The sequence below is a fragment of the Zingiber officinale genome, chromosome 3A (assembly GCF_018446385.1).
Source record: "Zingiber officinale cultivar Zhangliang chromosome 3A, Zo_v1.1, whole genome shotgun sequence".
Lineage (NCBI taxonomy): Eukaryota > Viridiplantae > Streptophyta > Magnoliopsida > Zingiberales > Zingiberaceae > Zingiber > Zingiber officinale.
The window spans coordinates 107,211,340-107,228,767 of record NC_055990.1 but is presented as its reverse complement, the minus strand read 5'-3'; the positions used below and the strand labels follow the sequence as shown (position 1 = coordinate 107,228,767).

The window sequence follows — 17,428 nt, the reverse complement described above, 5'->3', positions numbered from 1 at the left end:
GAGAATTGGTATGGATTCACTTAAGAAAGGAACGTTTCCCACGTGATCAACATGGAAAGTTACAACCTAGAGCTGATGGCCCTTTCAGGATCTTAAAGAAGATTGGCAATAATGCTTATGAAATTGATTTGCCGAGCAAGTATGGTGTTTCTACAACCTTCAATGTTGCTGACCTCTCTCCTTATATTGGTGATGAACCTCCTTTTGATTCGAGGACGAATCTTTTCCAACCGAGGGAGACTGACGCCAAAAATTCTACTTGGGACAATCCAATTGCTCGGGTGACGAGCCTTCTTTAATGCCATTGCATGCTTTGTTTTGGGCAAACTCTATTCTCGAGTCCTAGAAAATATAAATCACTTAAGGAGGTCTTAGGAACTCTAAGGGTCATTTAAAATAGTTTGATTCATCTTGGCAAGTGCTCCAAATTTCCCCTATAAAATGTTATCATTTGTATTGTTGAAGGAGCTTTTTTTGGATGATAAAAATATTGTGAGCTTTTAAGCTTTTGAAGAATGATCTTCTGATTACCCTCTAAACTCTTCAGTGGATTCGGTCGAGTGTGAGTTGAGAGTTTGCCTTGTATTCCCTCCTATTTCTTCGATACTTTCCGGTGTCAAGAATAACATTATTCTTTTTCTTATTTATGTCATTTGGTTCAGGTCAACCCGTCATGAATGCTCCAACTCTAATGTTAATAGAAACAATATACATGAAATAAAAATTATAATACCTTATAAGAAGTGACATGAGGCCACTATAACCCAAAACAGTCTGAAAAACTGAGCCAACGACTATAGCTCCTTGCAATTCCCTCATTATATGCTTAAATTTCTGCATTTGATAATCAAACAATAAAAGAGATAAAATGCGACATTCAACAAGAAAACTAACTTCCTACATTTTAACAAAAAAAAAATGGGCATACTTTTTCTTATTGAGGACCAAACCATTAACTACTGCCTTGATTGAACCAAGTAATCTACCAAATACCATATTAAACAATATGATTTGAATCAGATTAAATGAAAACTGGTTAAATAAAAAGACTGCAATCTATTTGTATGGAAAAAAAATTTCAAGATTCCTAGCACCAATCTTGAGAGGAACTAGAACAGCAATGAAAATTGTAATTGAAAAAGATATTGTCTATCAGTTTGTCTTTTTTTTTTTATGGATTATACTTTGTAATACCATGCACTGAAAGTAATTGGTAATATGACATCTTATTGAAAGTATCAATAGCGTAAATTTCAATGTCACATGTTATTGAAAATATGCATTGCAACTACTGGATGTGCATAAAATTCTGACAAGGAGAACTTATTTATGGCCATGGGTCAATGAGAGTTGTTAATATGACCAAAAAATTATCACTTTGTGTCTCTTCACAGCTTGACAGTTGTTCTTTTTTAATGTACATCCTCTTTTGGTCTGATTTCATAGATATTTAGCTATTTCTACTTGTCCTATGTATCAATAATTCAATAAGAGTTGTTTCTAGGACCATAAACTTATTATCAGTTTTCTCAGAAAAGCTTGGGAACTTTTAATGTATATCAAATGCATCAAACATTAATGACGAAATTGTGCTATAAATTGATAGAACAAGAAAGTGAATCAAGAAACTATATTTTTTTTAGTAAATATTGTTGGGACCTTAACGCCCGCTAGAGGGGGATGAATAGTTTTCTACAATTGTTAGTCGCAGCGGAAACAAAAATACTAACAAACAAAAGGAAAGCTAACTCTGAAAGCAAATCAATACACATTCGTTTAACGTGATTCGGAGATTAGGGCTCCTACTCCACGGCGTGTCCGCAAGGTGGACGAAATCTCAATCCGTCGATGAATCAATCCCCGGCAAACTTCGGCTAGCTCGCGTAGCTCCTTGTGAGTAGAGAAACCTCACCACAACTATCACAAGACCACACTAGATCACTTGTGCACTTGGACACTCTAATTAGGGTTAACCACCACTAACTTCGTCAACCTTTGCCAAGCACCCCGAGCTCTATTAAATAGAGTTTGGGAGAAAACACCTAGCCGTGTCTCCCGCCACCAATCAACTGATAAAGACATCAGTCGACTGGTCCTAAATGGAATTTGACCGTTATAAACCAATGGCTCGATACCAATCAACCGATACAGTGTACCAGTTGACTGCTACACGAATGCTACAATAATGCAACCCGAGCATATTTATTCACATTGGCTTTGGATGACACTCTCTTTCCCTTGGTCACTTTTCCATTGTCATTGTCATGTGTCACCCTAGCACTTGACCTCTTTTTAGTCTTGGAGGGACCCAATTTGATATTTTTAGGTTTTTGACCCGCCAAACATATATCAAGTATTCAAGGTCCAATAATAAACCTATCTAGGACTTTCTCCATTTCCTCAAGTCTTGCCTTCAAGGCTTGATTTTCCAATTCTAGGGTTCTAACCCTAGAATCAACATGTCCACCTTGGACATCCCTAGACCTATCCTTCCTAGGCATATGTCTCCCTTTCTTGGGATTGATACTTAGGTTTTCAACCACCTTCCTCTCCTTAGGCAAGGTAGGTTGTTTCTTTTTAAGTTTAACCTTAGTGTATGATTTCCTAGGGTTATCTACCGTGTTAACCCCTATTCATATTATTATACCTAAATCCATAATTATGCATGTGCATGGGTACATAATTTTCAATATTCCTAACAAGCATGAAGGAATTTGATCTTGGATTAAACTTCAAAATAGGGATTACCTTCCCTTTTACCTTTGAAAATCCTACCTGATTTGAACTCCTCTTCTTTTCCCATTTCTTCAAGTGCGCCAATTTCTTGAGCTCTCTTCTCCTTGGGCATTTCGTGTGGTAGTGTCTCCACTCACCACATGTGAAACACCTAATGTGCTTCTTCTCCTTGACTCCATCCTTACAATCCATGTTAGTTCTTAAAGCAACTTTACCAGATTTAGGGATTATCTCCTTTACCTTTTTGAGTGAAGGATACCTACTCTTGTAGTGCCCCATCTTACCACACTCAAAGCATTTGATGTGGTTCTTTTTGCTCTTCTTGGTAGTTGAGGTGGAGGGTTGAGCTTCCAAGATCTCCTCTTCCTCGGATTTCTCTTCTTCCTCATCCCTTGAAGATGTGGACAGTTCCACTTCTTCCTCCCTTGAAGATGTGGGTGATACCTCCTCATCTTCCTTCTCCTCCTCGGATATTGAGCACGTGTCAACATCTAATTGGTCCTTCCCTTGAACCAATGAACCCTTCTCCTTGGGTTCCTCCACTCCTTGAAGTTGTGTAGTATCTTCATGGAGCTCAATCACCTTACTCCAAAGCTCATCAGTAATCTTGTACTCACCTATATTCAATACCACATTAGGAGGTAATAAATTAATTACTATTCTAGTTACCTCTTTGTCCACCTCCTATTGCTCTCTTTGCTCCTTGGTCCGATATCGAGGTCGGAGACGTTTTCCCTTCTTGTCGATTGAAGTCTTGAATGACTCCTCTAATGTCATCCAACGGTTCTAATCCATTTGGAACCACGTCTCCAAGCGCGACTTCTAATAGCCGAAGTCTTCGCGCTCATATGGAGGTGGGATCCGGATGTCCCATCCGAGAGGTCCCTCCGACTCCATCTTCCTCTTTAGCGGTTACTCCTTTGGCGATTAGTCCAACAAAGAGATACCACTTGTTGGGACTTTGACGTTCACTAGAAGGGAGTGAATAGCTTCCTACAATTGTTAGTCCCAGCGGAAATAAAAATACTAACAAACAAAAGGAAAGCTAACTCTAGAAAACAATAAACAAGAAAGCAAACCAATACACGTTCGGAGATTAGGGCTCTTACTCCACAGCGTGTCCATAAGGTGGATGAAACCTCAATCCGTCGGTGCATCAATTCTTGGCAAACTCTGGCTAGCTCACGTAGCTCCTTGTGGGTGGAGAAACCTCACCACAACTAGCACAAGACCACACTAGATCACTTGAGCACTTGGAGACCTTAATTAGGGTTAACCACCACTAACTTCGTCAACCTTTGCCAAGCACCCCGAGCTCTATTAAATAAAGCTTGGGAGGAAACACCTAGTTGTGTTTCTCCCCACCAATCGACTAGTAAAGACACCAATCAACTGGTCCCAAGTGGAATTTGACTGTTACAGGCCAACTGATACAGTGTATCAGTTGACTACTACAGTACAGTAACGGTTGACTGCTACAGTACCAAACGACTATTTTCACAATTAGCGAGCACAGAAACATTTTGTGTCCTGCCCCAGTCAATTGGTCAAACCCTAACCCTAAGATTTGACCCCCGAGTACATTCACCCAGCACTTATCCTCGCCCGACCAACCTAAACCTAGCCTTCTAGTCTCCTCCATCAGCCTCGCATCCCTCGAAGCTTCCCCATCCTTCACGCCTTACCTTTTGGAGCTTCCTTCGGCCTTATCCTTGTTGTCGGGTCTTTCTTTGTTAAGAGGCTCCTCACCTCTGGGACTTCAACCATTTCCAAATCACACTTGGACTTACGTTGCCAAGACTGCATGCTTGGACTTACATCGCCAAGATTCCACTTGGACTTTTACCTTTGCCAAGATCACACTTGGACTTTTCCTTATTGTACATGTATCCTGCACACTCACAATGCATATCAAATATAATTAATAAACCTAACTTAAACTTTTGCCCAAACATCAAACCTAGGGTCCTAGATTGCTCCAACAAATATGTTATTAGCTCATTTGACCTATGTTAATATATTATTACTTTGGGAAAAAGTAATAGAAAAGAGATTAAGAAAAGAGACTGGTGACCTAAAATCAATTTAGGTTCATGTCTGGAATGTCGACAATAGAAGGTATGCATCTTCTTAGACAATTAATTGAAAAATATTAGGAGCAAAAATAAAATCTACACATGGTATTCATTGACTTAGAAAAAACTTATGATAGAATCCCAAGAGAAATTATATGGAGAATTTTAAAAAATATTGGTGCAGTTGGAACTAATGGTCAAACTCATGTTTTGATAAATGACAAATGGATTAAAATTATATTATGTTTTTATGTTGATTTTTCTTTCTCTCTAACCCTTCCCTCCCCCTTTGGCATTCATCAAAATCACATAAAATCAATGTGTAACAACAAGGCAGAAAAGAAGTAGCAAAATACAATAAGCATAATATCAGTTCATAACAAAAGTCAAATGTAGCAAAAATACACATCCAGAAGCAATACACATAAAGACGACAAGAATCAAGAACTGTAAAATCAAGAATCATAAAGTCTACCATCAGCTCCTTGATTCATGGGTCCTAACAATTGGTTTGAAAATAGGGCTACAGAATTTGAGTACACGAACTATAAAATAAATATTACCGACAAGAAATGAGTATAAACACAATTGCTTGATCATCGATTGTCGGAGCAGTCTTTTGGTGTCGTCGGAGCCTTCTCGAAGTAGCGCATAAGAACGAAAGTCGGAGCGAATGTTGTCCTAGAGCTGCTAGTCGAAGTCCTTTTTATAGGCCATCTCCGGGCGCCTAGACCACCCCGAGCGCCTCCAACAAGGCCTAGGACTTCGCTGACTTATTCTCCTCCAAGCGCCTGGACCACCCCCGGGAGCCTTAATCGCTGATATAGTGGCTCCTCGGCGAAACTCTATCTCTGAAAGTTTATCCACCTCCGAGCGCTTGGACCCTGACGTGTACCGACGTATCAGAGTCTATCACCTCAGCTAGTCGCCTGTGTGGTTCGGCTCCTTCCCGAGCGCCTGGACCAACTCTCGGCGCCTAGATTGTGTTTTTATGTTGATTTTTCTATCTATCTAACCCTTCCCTCCCCTTTGGCAATTATCAAAATCACATAAAACCAATGTGTAACAACAGGGCAGAAAAGAAGTATCAAAATACAATAAACATAATATCAGTTCATAACAACAGTCAAGTGTAGCAAAAATACACATCCAAAAGCAATACACATAAGATACGAGCAAAATACATCTAAGATGATCTACTGAGAAGATGATGGAGGATGGCCCGAGTACCATGAATGTAACATATCCATCAGCTCGAGATAGCGAGTCCTCTCCTCTCGAAGACAGGATGCCTCCTGTCGAAGACTCATCACAGACTCCTCAAATTTGTAACTCTGTCGTCTAGAGTAGGAGGGGCCAGATGACGAGACAACTCAAGAAAATCAGTAATGATATTAGGAATGTCTGCCTCCTCTGCTGGAGCTAGGTCAGGCTAAGGCTGGACTACGGGGTCAGGTTGATGTTGGACCTCTCTCCTCTATGATCATCTATATGAACATCAGCTAATGGCAGGTCAAACTCATTTAGGACTTTGACATCACCAGTGGCGACATCAAAATCTAATGATGCTAACTAGGAGGTCAAAATATGGGTATCCGTCGGCTAGTGCTAATACTAGTTGAGTAAATGATTGTTAGAGTGTATACTAAAAGCCTAGCTTTTGGTATAAACATTTATCTAGAAATAAGAATCACATTTGTTAAATATCTACATTTATGATAAATGTAGTTGTTCAATTAATTTATATTGTAGATAACATGGTGTGTGGTGTCACACACAGAAGATCATGTTATCAGTGCTTTATAAATTATAAACAGTTGCTCACGACTAAGATGGAAAGGAACAAACCATTGGAATAGTCGTAATGTAATTAGGTATTAGTTTATCTTGACTAATAAATTACACTAGTACACTCTAAGTGTATTGAGTAGGACCATTTTAGGTAAGTTCTTTTTATACTGACTTGATAAAAGAACTAGACCTTAGTTATTATGAAAGTGTGTGCTCTTAATCCTAATATAATAACAAGCACATATATTTGATATTTATTTCTTTAATTTATCAATGGGTGAGATTTAGTTCGATAAATCAATAAGCCCGATAAGTTGGGAAATGATATCACTTATAGTGTGTGTTGTTGATTATAGAAGGAAACTGTGTCCTAGTGATCTAGGTTGATAATGTCCCCAAGAGGAGCTCATAAGGATTGTCATGTTAAACCCTGCAGGTGGACTTAGTCCGACATGACGATAAGGTTGAGTGGTACTACTCTTGGACTAAGATATTAATTAAGTGAGTTGTCAGTAACACATTTAAGTAGTGGACATTCATTATCTTAAACACGGACTAACACACTCATAATAAGAAGGAGCCCAAATGTAATTTGGGATTGGTGCGGTAGTTCATAATAGTTCTTTAGTGGAATGAATTATTGATGGAATTAAGTTGTGTGTTGGCGAACACGGGAAGCTTAATTTCATCGGACCAAACCAATTCCTCCTCTCGGTTCTATCGTAACCTCTTGCATATGTAGATTTATACCCACCACATACCCACCTTGATAGGGGTCGAGCTTGAAGCTCAAGCTTAAGGCCGGCCAAGCCTAAAGGTTGAGCCTTAAGGTAGCCGACCAATAGCTTGGAGCCTAAGCTTAGGTGGCCGACCACATCATATTAAAAGGTTTTTTGTTAAAATTATTTCTTATGTGGATATCATGGTTTTAAAAGAAAGTTTAAAATTTAAATCTTTCCTTTTATAGCTTTCTACAAAAGATTAAGAAAAGATTTGAAATCTTTCCTTATTTGTAGATTGAAAGTTAGATTTTAATTTTGAGAAAACTTTCCTTTTTAACCATGTTCATGATTTAAAAGAGAGTTTAAAAATTAAATATTCTCTTTTATAAGTTTCTACAAAAGATTAAGAAAAGATTTGATATCTTTCCTTATTTGTAGATTAAAAGAGATTTTAATTTTTAGAGATAACTTTCTTTTTATCCACATGTTTAAAAGAATGATTTTAATTTATAAAATTTCCTTTTTATAATCCACCATGAAGGGAAAAATTATTGGAGAAATTTTTTATAAATTTCCGGAGACAAATTAGGAAGTTTTAATTTTTGTTTTAATTAAAACTCTCCTTGTTTTGGGGAAATAAGTGGCCGACCATGTATATTGAGAAGAGAAAATTATTTTTAATTAAATAAATTTTCCTTTTCATGGCAAAAGAATTAAGGAAGTTTTTAATTTAAATTTCCTTATTTGCCAAGACCAAGGATTATAAAAGAAGGGGTAGAGGTGCCTTCATGGTGAACGACTCTATTATTCTTCTTCTCTCTTTTCCTCCTTGGTGGCCGGCCCTAGCTTCTCCCTCTTCTCTTCTTCTTGTGGCCGACGGCAACCCCTCTTGGTGCTCTTGATGGTGGCCGGTTCTAGCTAGGAGAAGAAGGAGAGAAAGGAGGTTTTGTTTCTTGCATCCCTTGAAGCTTGGTGGTGGTGGCCGAACCTCTACTTCTCTTGGAGAATTGTGGTGGCCGAAACCTAGAAGGAAGAAGAAGGTGCTTGGTGGTTCTCGTCTCGGAAGATCGTTGCCCACACAACGTCCGAGGTTAGAAGAGGAATACGGTAGAAGATCAAGAGGTTATTTTTGCTTACAAAGAAAGGTATAACTAGTAATTGTTTTCCGCATTATACTAGTTTTCTTTGTATTGTTATTTTTGGAAATACCAAACACAAGAGGCATATGATTCTAGAGTTTTCGAAATAGTTTTTCAAGTTTGTGTTTTCTTCTTTTTCGAATTTGTGATTCGATTGTTCTTTATTATTAACCTAGAGTTATTTAAGGAAATAAATATTAGCTTTTCTTAAAAGGTTTTGTCTAGGCGGTGGTGGTTGCTCTCATATCCAAGAAGGTCATGTGCTTCGCCATGCAGTCCTAGAAGCCAATTTTGGAAATTAATATTTATGAAATTAATAACTTAAGTAGATTTGAATCAATAGTGTTAAGTTCCGCTTGCGATTCAAATCTAAACCATTAAGAACAGATAAATTAAATTTGGAATCAATGATGTTAAGTTCCGTCTGCGATTCCTTATTTAACTTCTAAAGAACACAATAGGTTATTTAAGGAAAGGTTCGACACTTGTACAAAAAAAATTTGTACAGTGAAACCGGTACGTTTTCCTAGGATTAACCAACAATGATGGTATGGAATATATACAGATTGATGTCTATGTCTAGCTTCTGACATAATGCATAAAGAAGGAATGAGTGAAATGGACACATCATGACTACATCTCGGGTAGTCAGAATACACATGACTAAGACCCTATAGAGGACATAGTCCTAGATTCTAAGGGTGACAGACTTGAACTGAGTAATAGTGGGTACGCACTGTCCCCCAAAAAATATGAATATATCGTATCTAGAGTAATATGAGAATAAGGATCACTAAAAGTAGATCCTTAAGGAGTAGCACAGAAAAAGACATGCAGAGGGTTGTAATCCTAAGTGGTCTCTAATGATCGTTGGAGATAATGTAATATCTGTACCTGCTACCGTGGTAGTGTATGTAAGATCATTGACTTTAACTAAATTGTTGTATAGTTAAGCATATAAGTCAATGTTTACCAAACTAGAACAATAAACTAAATTTTGCAACCTATAGTTCGACACAAGGAATGAACGACCGTGTGAAGAAACTCCTATCAAGATATCTAGAATGCAAAGAAATATAGGAGATGGATGAAAACCTAATCCTAAGTTCCTCTGTAGAAAACCTAGAGTCAGTACTAGGAGTTTGAGAGGGTTACAAAATTAACACAATTTGTACAACCACCAATTAAGTAGGGGTTTCTTTTATTTTCTTTCTTTTTAAGTCTCGTTCGGTTTTGAGCTTTTCGATCTAGTTCAAATTGGTGCAATCACCTCTTTTGGACATGTTTTCTCATTGCAAAATACTCTGAATTGGTGCAACCCAATCAAATTTCTTTTTTTTTTTATTATCATCTCCCACACTACTAATCCAAGACCTAGTCTTGGGATTTTCCCACACTAGGTCTTGGATTAGTAGTGTGGGAGATGATAATAAAAAAAATCGATTGGTGTTGCTCCAATTCAGAGTATTTTTTAACGAGAAAACCTGTTCAAAAGAGGTGATTACACCAATTTGAACTAGATCGAAAAGCTCAAAACCGAACTAGGCTTAAAAAGAAAGAAAATAAAAGAACCCTACAACCACCAATTGTGTTGATTTTGTAACCCTCTCAAACTCCAAGTACTGACCCTAGGTTTCCTATAGAGGAACCTAGGATTAGGTTTTCATCTATACAACAATTTAGTTGAAGTCAATGATCTTACATACACTACCAGGGTAGCAGGCACAGACATTACACTATCTCCTACGATCATTAGAGACCACTTAGGATTATGATCCTCTGCATGTCCTTTTCTGTGCTACCCCTAGGGATTTACCTTTTGGTGATTCTTAATCTCATGTTACTTTAGATACGATATATTTGTATTTTTTTTTAGGGGATAGCGCGTACCCAATGTTACTTAGTTTAGGTCTGTCACCCTTAGAATCCAGGGCTATGTCCTCTATAGGGTCCTAGTCATGTGTATTCTGCCTCTGACTACCCGAGATGTAGTCATGATGTGCTCATTTCACTCATTCCTTCTTTATGCATTATGTCAGAGGGTAGAAATAGACATCGGTCTGGATATATTTCATACCATCATTTACTCAGCTAGTATTAGCATTAGCCGATGGATACATATGCCTAATTGCCATGTTTTGACCTCCTACTTAGCATCATTAGGTTTTGATGTCGCCACTAATGATGTCAAAGTCCCAAATGAGTTTGACATAATAGGTGCTAGGAACTGTCATTAGCTAGTGTTTATGTATATGATCATGGAGTCCTATCATGGAGGAGAGAGGCTCAGCATCAGCCTGACCCTATAATCCAGCTTTAGAGGAGGCAGACATGCCTAATATCATTGCTGATTTTCTTAAGCTGCCTCCACCTTCAACCCCTCCTACTCCTGATGACAAAGTTACCAGACTTGAGGAATTTGTGACGAGTCTTCGACAAGAGGTATTCAGTCTTCGAGAGGAGGAGAGGACTCGCCATCTCGAGCTGATGGATATATTATGTTCCGGCACTCGGATCATCCTCCATCATCTGTTGGTGCAGAAAGCATCCGACAATCGAACCTAAGTTTTGATAATGGCAAAGTGATTCAAAGTTAAGATTCCTTGTTATCTAATGTGCTTAAATAAGATTTCAGGAAAGTCCTAACTGGGGTTAGGCAGGGTGAAAAACCTAAGGGGCGGTAACCTTAGGTGCTAGGGGGTGGTAACCCTAGGTGAAGGAAAACCCTAAGGGCCGGCAACCTTAGGTCCTAGGGGTGGTAACCCTAGGTGGAGGAAAACCCTAAGGGGCGGCAACCTTAGGTCCTAGGGGGTGGTAACCCTAGGTGGAGGAAAATCCTAAGGGGGGTAACCTTAGGTTCTAGGGAGTGGTAACCCTAGGTGGAAAGTCCAGTCGGTCTGGAAGACCGAACTGACATCAGTTAATCTCTCCTGAGGGGAGTAGGTGAGGACGCGTTCCCCGGAAGAGGGAATAGTAGGCGTCGGTTCGACCTAGGGTTTCCGGTCGGAAATTCGAAGTCAGAACCGGACAGTCTGGGGACTGTCGAACACTTCATTTAATATATTTATCTGTATTAACTTTGTTTTGCAGGATATGTTTGTGTTTTGGGACTAACATGTCTTGCAGGTACAAAAGAATAAGGTTTTCCCTCGGATGAACAGTGTCCGAGGCGCCTCCATGGAGCTTGGAGGCGCCTCGGGTGCAAAGGGGTTAGCTGGCTGCGAAGTGAGGCGCCTCAAATGGAGTCTAAGGCGTCTTGGACAGGTTTGAGGCGCCTCAAAGGATTGATGGAGGCGCCTCCAGGCAGGGATAAGCAGCAGGCAGCGGAGCTTATCGCAGCACAGGAAGAGGGATAGAGTTTCATGTTTGAGGTGCCCCAAACATGCTTGGAGGCGCCTCCAACAGCTTATTTAAGCAGACTCGAGCAGCACTTCAAGAAACACAATTGTCAAGTTATTCTTCAACTATTTGCTACTCAAGAGTCGACCCTAGAGTGTTGTTACAGTCCCCGACGACCCGAAGCTTCATTTACTATTATTCTGTTATCGGTATTGTTTCAATTTCAGTTGTACTTATTCCTACTTGTACTCATTTACGATATTTTAGTGATTGCCCAAAGTAAACGCTCAACGAGCGTGGGACTTGGAGTAGGAGTCGCCCAAGGCTCCGAACCAAGTAAAACCACTTGGGTCTTCTGTGTTTGTTTCTTATTTCCGCTGCGTTACTCGTTGTTTTACGAATCGAACGAAGTAGCCACGAGCGCTATTCACCCCCCCTCTAGCGCTTCTCGATCCAACATCATCTTCTCAGTAGATCATCTTAAATGCAATTTGCTCATACTTTATGTGTATTGCTTCTAGATGTGTATTTTTGCTACACTTTGTTATAAATTGATATTATGCTTATTGTATTTTGCTACTTCTTTTCTACCCAGTTATTACACATTGGTTTTATGTGATTTTAATGAATTCCAAAAGGGAAGGAAGGGTTAGATAGATAGAAAAATCAACATAAAAATATAACTTATCATTTTTTTGCATATATTATTTTTTTTACTTATTTTTCTAACTTTGTTGTCATTACATAAAAAGGGAGAGATTGTTGGTGTAATTAGCACTAATAATCAAACTCAGATTTTGATAAATGACAAATGAATTAAAGTTAGATGTTATGTTGTCTAATATATCTACAAAGTATGCAGGATATGAACTTGATCGGTTTAGAGAATAGAAATTCTAGGCTGAAGTCCAACTAGGTTGACAGTTGGCACGAAGTTCAGATTGGTTAAGATCTGGCAGGAGGAAGTCTAGTTGGGTTGACAAATGGTTGAAGTCCAGATTGATTCAGATCTGGCAAGAAGTCCTAGTAGATCAAGGGACCTAACATCAAGGAAGTCCACAAATGATAAATAAAGGTAAGCGATTATAGGAGAGATCCAGTGAGGATGTGTTCCCAGTTAAAGGAACGCGTCGGTCCGACTTAGGATTTCAGCGAAACTCAAAGTTAGGATCAGATAGTCTAGAGACTATCAAATATTTTATTACTATTATTTTCATGTTATTGCTTGTTATGCTAACCTTATGATGCAGGAGATCAAAAAGTTAGAAAGAAGGGTCCAAGCGCCTGGGAAGGGGTTGAACCACGCAGGCGACCAACTGAGGTGGTAGACATACGTTGGTACATGTCAGAGTCCAAGCGCTCGGAGGTGGATAAGATCCACCACATCTGCGATCCAGACGCTTGGAGGAGGATAAATCAGTGAAGTCCCAGGCCTTGTTGGAGGTGCCCAGGGATGGTCCAAGCGCTAGAGAAGGCCTATAAAAAGGACTTCGACCAACATCTCCAAGACAACATTCGTTCCGGCTTTCGTTCTTGCGCACTGCTCTGAGAAGGCTCTACAACACCGAAAGGCTGCTTTGACAACCGACAATCAAGCAATTGTGTTTATACTTCTTTCTTATCGGTAACATTTATTTTACCGTTAGTGTACTCAAATTTTGTAATCCTTTTTTCAAACTAATAGTGATTGTCCAACGAAAGCACTCAATGAGTGTGAGCCTTAGAGTAGGAGTCGTTGAAGGTTCCGAACCATGTAAAAATACTCATGTTAGCGTTTATTCTTTGTTCTTTGTTCTTTCTCTTTTCTGTTGCATTTATTTTAACTCATAATTGAAAAACGAAAACGTTAAGTGGTATTAAAGCCCGGACTGCAGGACTAATCGTTGACTGTACACGGGAGTTATGGTCTAATTAAAGCATGTGGGTGGAATATTGACCTCTAACGAAGGAAGTGGGGGCTCCCATGTCTAGATCAAGACGACCAAATACCAGGTAGGGAAATCCTAGTTGCGGCTAGGTAAGGAAAACCTAGTAAGTCGGTTGGACTGAGAGGCAAGAAAGTCCTAATAAGTCGGGTGAACCGAGGGGCAAAGAAGTCCTAGTAGGTCAGTTGAACTAAATCAGATGACATCAAACAGATAGGCTTGAGGGGGCGGTCCTTTGGGGGATTGTTGGGTTGCAATGGTTACAAACAGATTCTCACATTGAAAACACATAGAAAGGATCATAAACTTATAAGAGAAAGATATCTCTATTGGTATAAGATTTTTTGGATAAAACCCAAAAAACAAAACTATGAGGGCTTAAGTCTAAAGTGGACAATATCATACTATTATAGAGATATCTAAATTCTTTTGGTCCTAACAGAAAATAGAAGTGTTAGTGTAACATATATTGAACTAATTAAGGATATGTACGAGGATATAACGATCAGAGTAAAGACTTCAGGCGGAGTAACTGAAGCATTTCCAATAAAGATAGGGTTATATCAAGGATTAACTCTAAGTCCTTATCTTTTTACACTAATTATGGATAAACTACACACATTCAAGACACAGTACGCTGGTGTATGTTGTTTGCAAATGATATTGGTTTGGTAGATGAAACACGTGAAGGAGTAAATGCTAAACTAGAATTTTGGCAGGAAACACTAGAAGGGAAAGATTTTAGACTTAGTAGAATAAAGACAGAATATATATAATTTAAGTTTAGCAATATTAGATGTAATGAGACAATTGTTAAGTAAAAAGATGACGAGTTGCCCGGAACCGAGAACTTTAGATATTTAAGATCATTTTTGCAAAACGATAGAGAGATTGAGAGAGATATCTTACATAGAATACAAGCAGGATGGTTGAAATAGAGGAAAGCGTCGGGTGTTTTATGTAAGTGTAAAGTACCTCTAAAACTTAAAGAAAAGTTCTACAAAACCACAGTAGACCTGCTATATTATATGGAACTGAATATTAGGTTATGACTCGAGCGCATAAGTAGAAGATAAGAGTTGTAGAAATGAGGATGTTAAGGTGGATATGTGGACATACGAGGATGAGCAGAATAAGAAATGAGATTATTAGAGAAAAAGTCGAAGTTGCATCTATTGAGGGAAAACTCTGAAAGACACATTTAAGATGATACGAACATGACTTAGATGACCAATAAATGCTCAAGTTAGGCGATGTGAAACTATGACAAACACGCATATCAAACGAGGAAGAGGAAGAAAAAAAATATGGTTAGCAACAAAAAAATAAAATAAAATTTATTTAAGTATAGATGATGATATAGTAGGAGATAGAGCTCAATGGCGTAAAAAGATTCATATAGTCAACCCTACTTAATGGAATAAGGCTTGGTTGTTGTTGTTATAATAGTGAGTGAGCTTAGTTGGGTCAAGCCCAAATTGACATGTAATATAAGCAATTGATCTACCAGCCCAACCAATGAACTGAAGCTTGAGTGACTACCATTTTGATAAATATCTACATAACTATTGATAAAAGTAGATCCACATGTTACCATGAGAAGGTTAACAATCTAGAATAATGGAAGAACATTTTTCATTACGATGCTCTCAAATTCATGATGCGTTATGTTATGCTAAAGAGTGATTAGACATATGAGCAACTCTAAAAGTTTTGCATTGAGAAGGTCTCAGTTACGTATTAATATTTGGCAATTATACATTTAATATTTCATAATGATAATTAGTTATACCTAACAACCATCCTTTCTCAAAGATTTCCTTCCAGGAGAAACTATAGTGAATAGACAACTGGTAAAAGAAACAAAAAGGTTTGGAATTTAAAATTGAACTCAATCTTGATAGAATTTGCTACAAATCACTAGTGGATGATAATAAAGACAATTAACAGAACAAATGAAAGGAGGCAGAAACGTACATTTTCACTAAGATTTCTATACTCCTCTGAATTAATGATTACTAAGGCAGGAGCCAGATATACAAAAGAGCTTCCCTGGACAAGTGGAAGCCTACTACCAAAATAAGAATGCATTATTGTTGTAACGCCAGAAACTAGTAGCATTGTAGAAATGACAGCAGCTGTCTCCTCCTGCCAGTGTAAATTATCAATTCTAATTGCATCCGCTAACTTTGTGCTCGAATGTGAGAAACACAATAAATTGACTTACATCAGTACCTCCCATGACTGGTACCATGATCAAAGGGATGAACACAAGTGAACCAGCCAGGGATAAGTAATGTTGTATTCCATAAAATATCAGGAGCACTGCAAACAGATCGATACAATGGTTAGTTGTGCACAAGCTGAAATTTGTATAATATAGCAGAAGATCCAGTTAAAAATTCATATGCCCTAGAAATGTAATCAAGAAATGTTAAACAAGATAATAACTCGTTCGACTTGTTCAGACAACTAGCAATAAATTTTTAAGACTATCAAATGTGCAAGTTTAATAGCTTTTAATTTTTATTTTTTAAAAGATCTTTGGATTTCAACTAATTTTAATAAAACAAGAAACACAAGGAAAATGTGAAATGTCACAAAGAGAAAACACATGGTTAATTCAGAAAAGAACTTTCTATTCATTCCTCATATTTAAGAACCCAACTAGTTCGTATTTCATATTTGATGTAGAAAAAGTAAGTGCCATGAATCCAGTTTTCTTTATAGAAACTGCTGAGATATTGATAAGCATTAGAAATTGCATAAAGAGGTCAAGAAAAGTAGCTTCGTGCTGTATAGAGGTGGTCTCATCCAACTTTTAGACAGAAGCAGGTGCCCAAAGATTGCCCATGCGTGCGAACCAGGTGTGCTGGGGATCCAACTAAGACCAGAGCTATTTGAGTGTCAATTTGGAAAAAAAAAATGGACTTACTAACGCCAGGGCTGTCGGTAAGAGCAGATTGAAAATCTGATGGCGGCTTGTGGCCGGATGGACCCTCAGACTCCTGATCGTCAGAAAAGAAGTCGATTTCCACTCCCTTTTCATCTTTTTCTGCTTCCTCCTTTGAATCTTTGTCGGGCTTTACGGGAAACACTGGAGCAGAGCCATTACTGAGTCCATTACGCACCGACCCGTCACTCTTAACTCTCAAAAGAGGCTCATGTCCAGCCTCCCTTTTCTCATCCATAATCCCGACTCCCCCCGGCTCGATCCCAACTTTCCTCTTTTCCTTCTCAGCCCTCGGAGCCGTGGGGCCGATCTCGACACCCCCGTCCTCCGCTCCATTCCTCCCCCGACCCACCACCGGCTCGATCTCAGGCTTCCTGGGTATCCCATTGCCCCCTCGGCGAATCCCGTTCTCCAAATTCAACCTCGCGGGGGCCTGCGGCTCGTCAGCATAGTCCTGGTCGCTTAAGACGCTGGCGGTGTCGCCCGAAAGATGGGGTTTGAAGCCGGTGCGCCTGGCCCAGGACTTGAGCTCCTGGGGGTTGTGATCCGTCCTGGGGAAGAAGGGGTCGATCCGGGGTACCCAAGGGCTGGCTCTCTTCCCCCTCCCCGGCGGAGCTCCTGAGCTCGATCCAGACGCGTCCATGGCTCCCGACTGCAACTGGAGAAGTAAGGGGACAAAATCGGGGTAATGGAGGCGGAGCGAGGAGTAGAAGCTAAGGGGGATCAGAGAGGAGAGGTCACTTTTTGG

At 39.2% G+C, this 17,428-nt stretch overlaps 1 protein-coding gene across 1 annotated transcript in view; it reads right to left on the bottom strand.

Annotated features, from left to right (window-relative positions):
• The window catches only part of LOC122052247 (nucleobase-ascorbate transporter 11-like), a 25,098-nt gene extending 7,670 nt beyond the window's left edge, over window positions 1–17,428 (bottom strand). The window contains exons 1-4 of the mRNA XM_042613685.1: window positions 16,663–17,428; window positions 15,955–16,052; window positions 15,705–15,875; window positions 734–834 (exon numbers count right to left, since the gene is read on the bottom strand). Coding sequence (XP_042469619.1) covers window positions 734–834; window positions 15,705–15,875; window positions 15,955–16,052; window positions 16,663–17,323 — 1,031 coding nt within the window. The 5' untranslated portion in view covers window positions 17,324–17,428. The remainder of the gene's footprint in view (window positions 1–733; window positions 835–15,704; window positions 15,876–15,954; window positions 16,053–16,662) is intronic.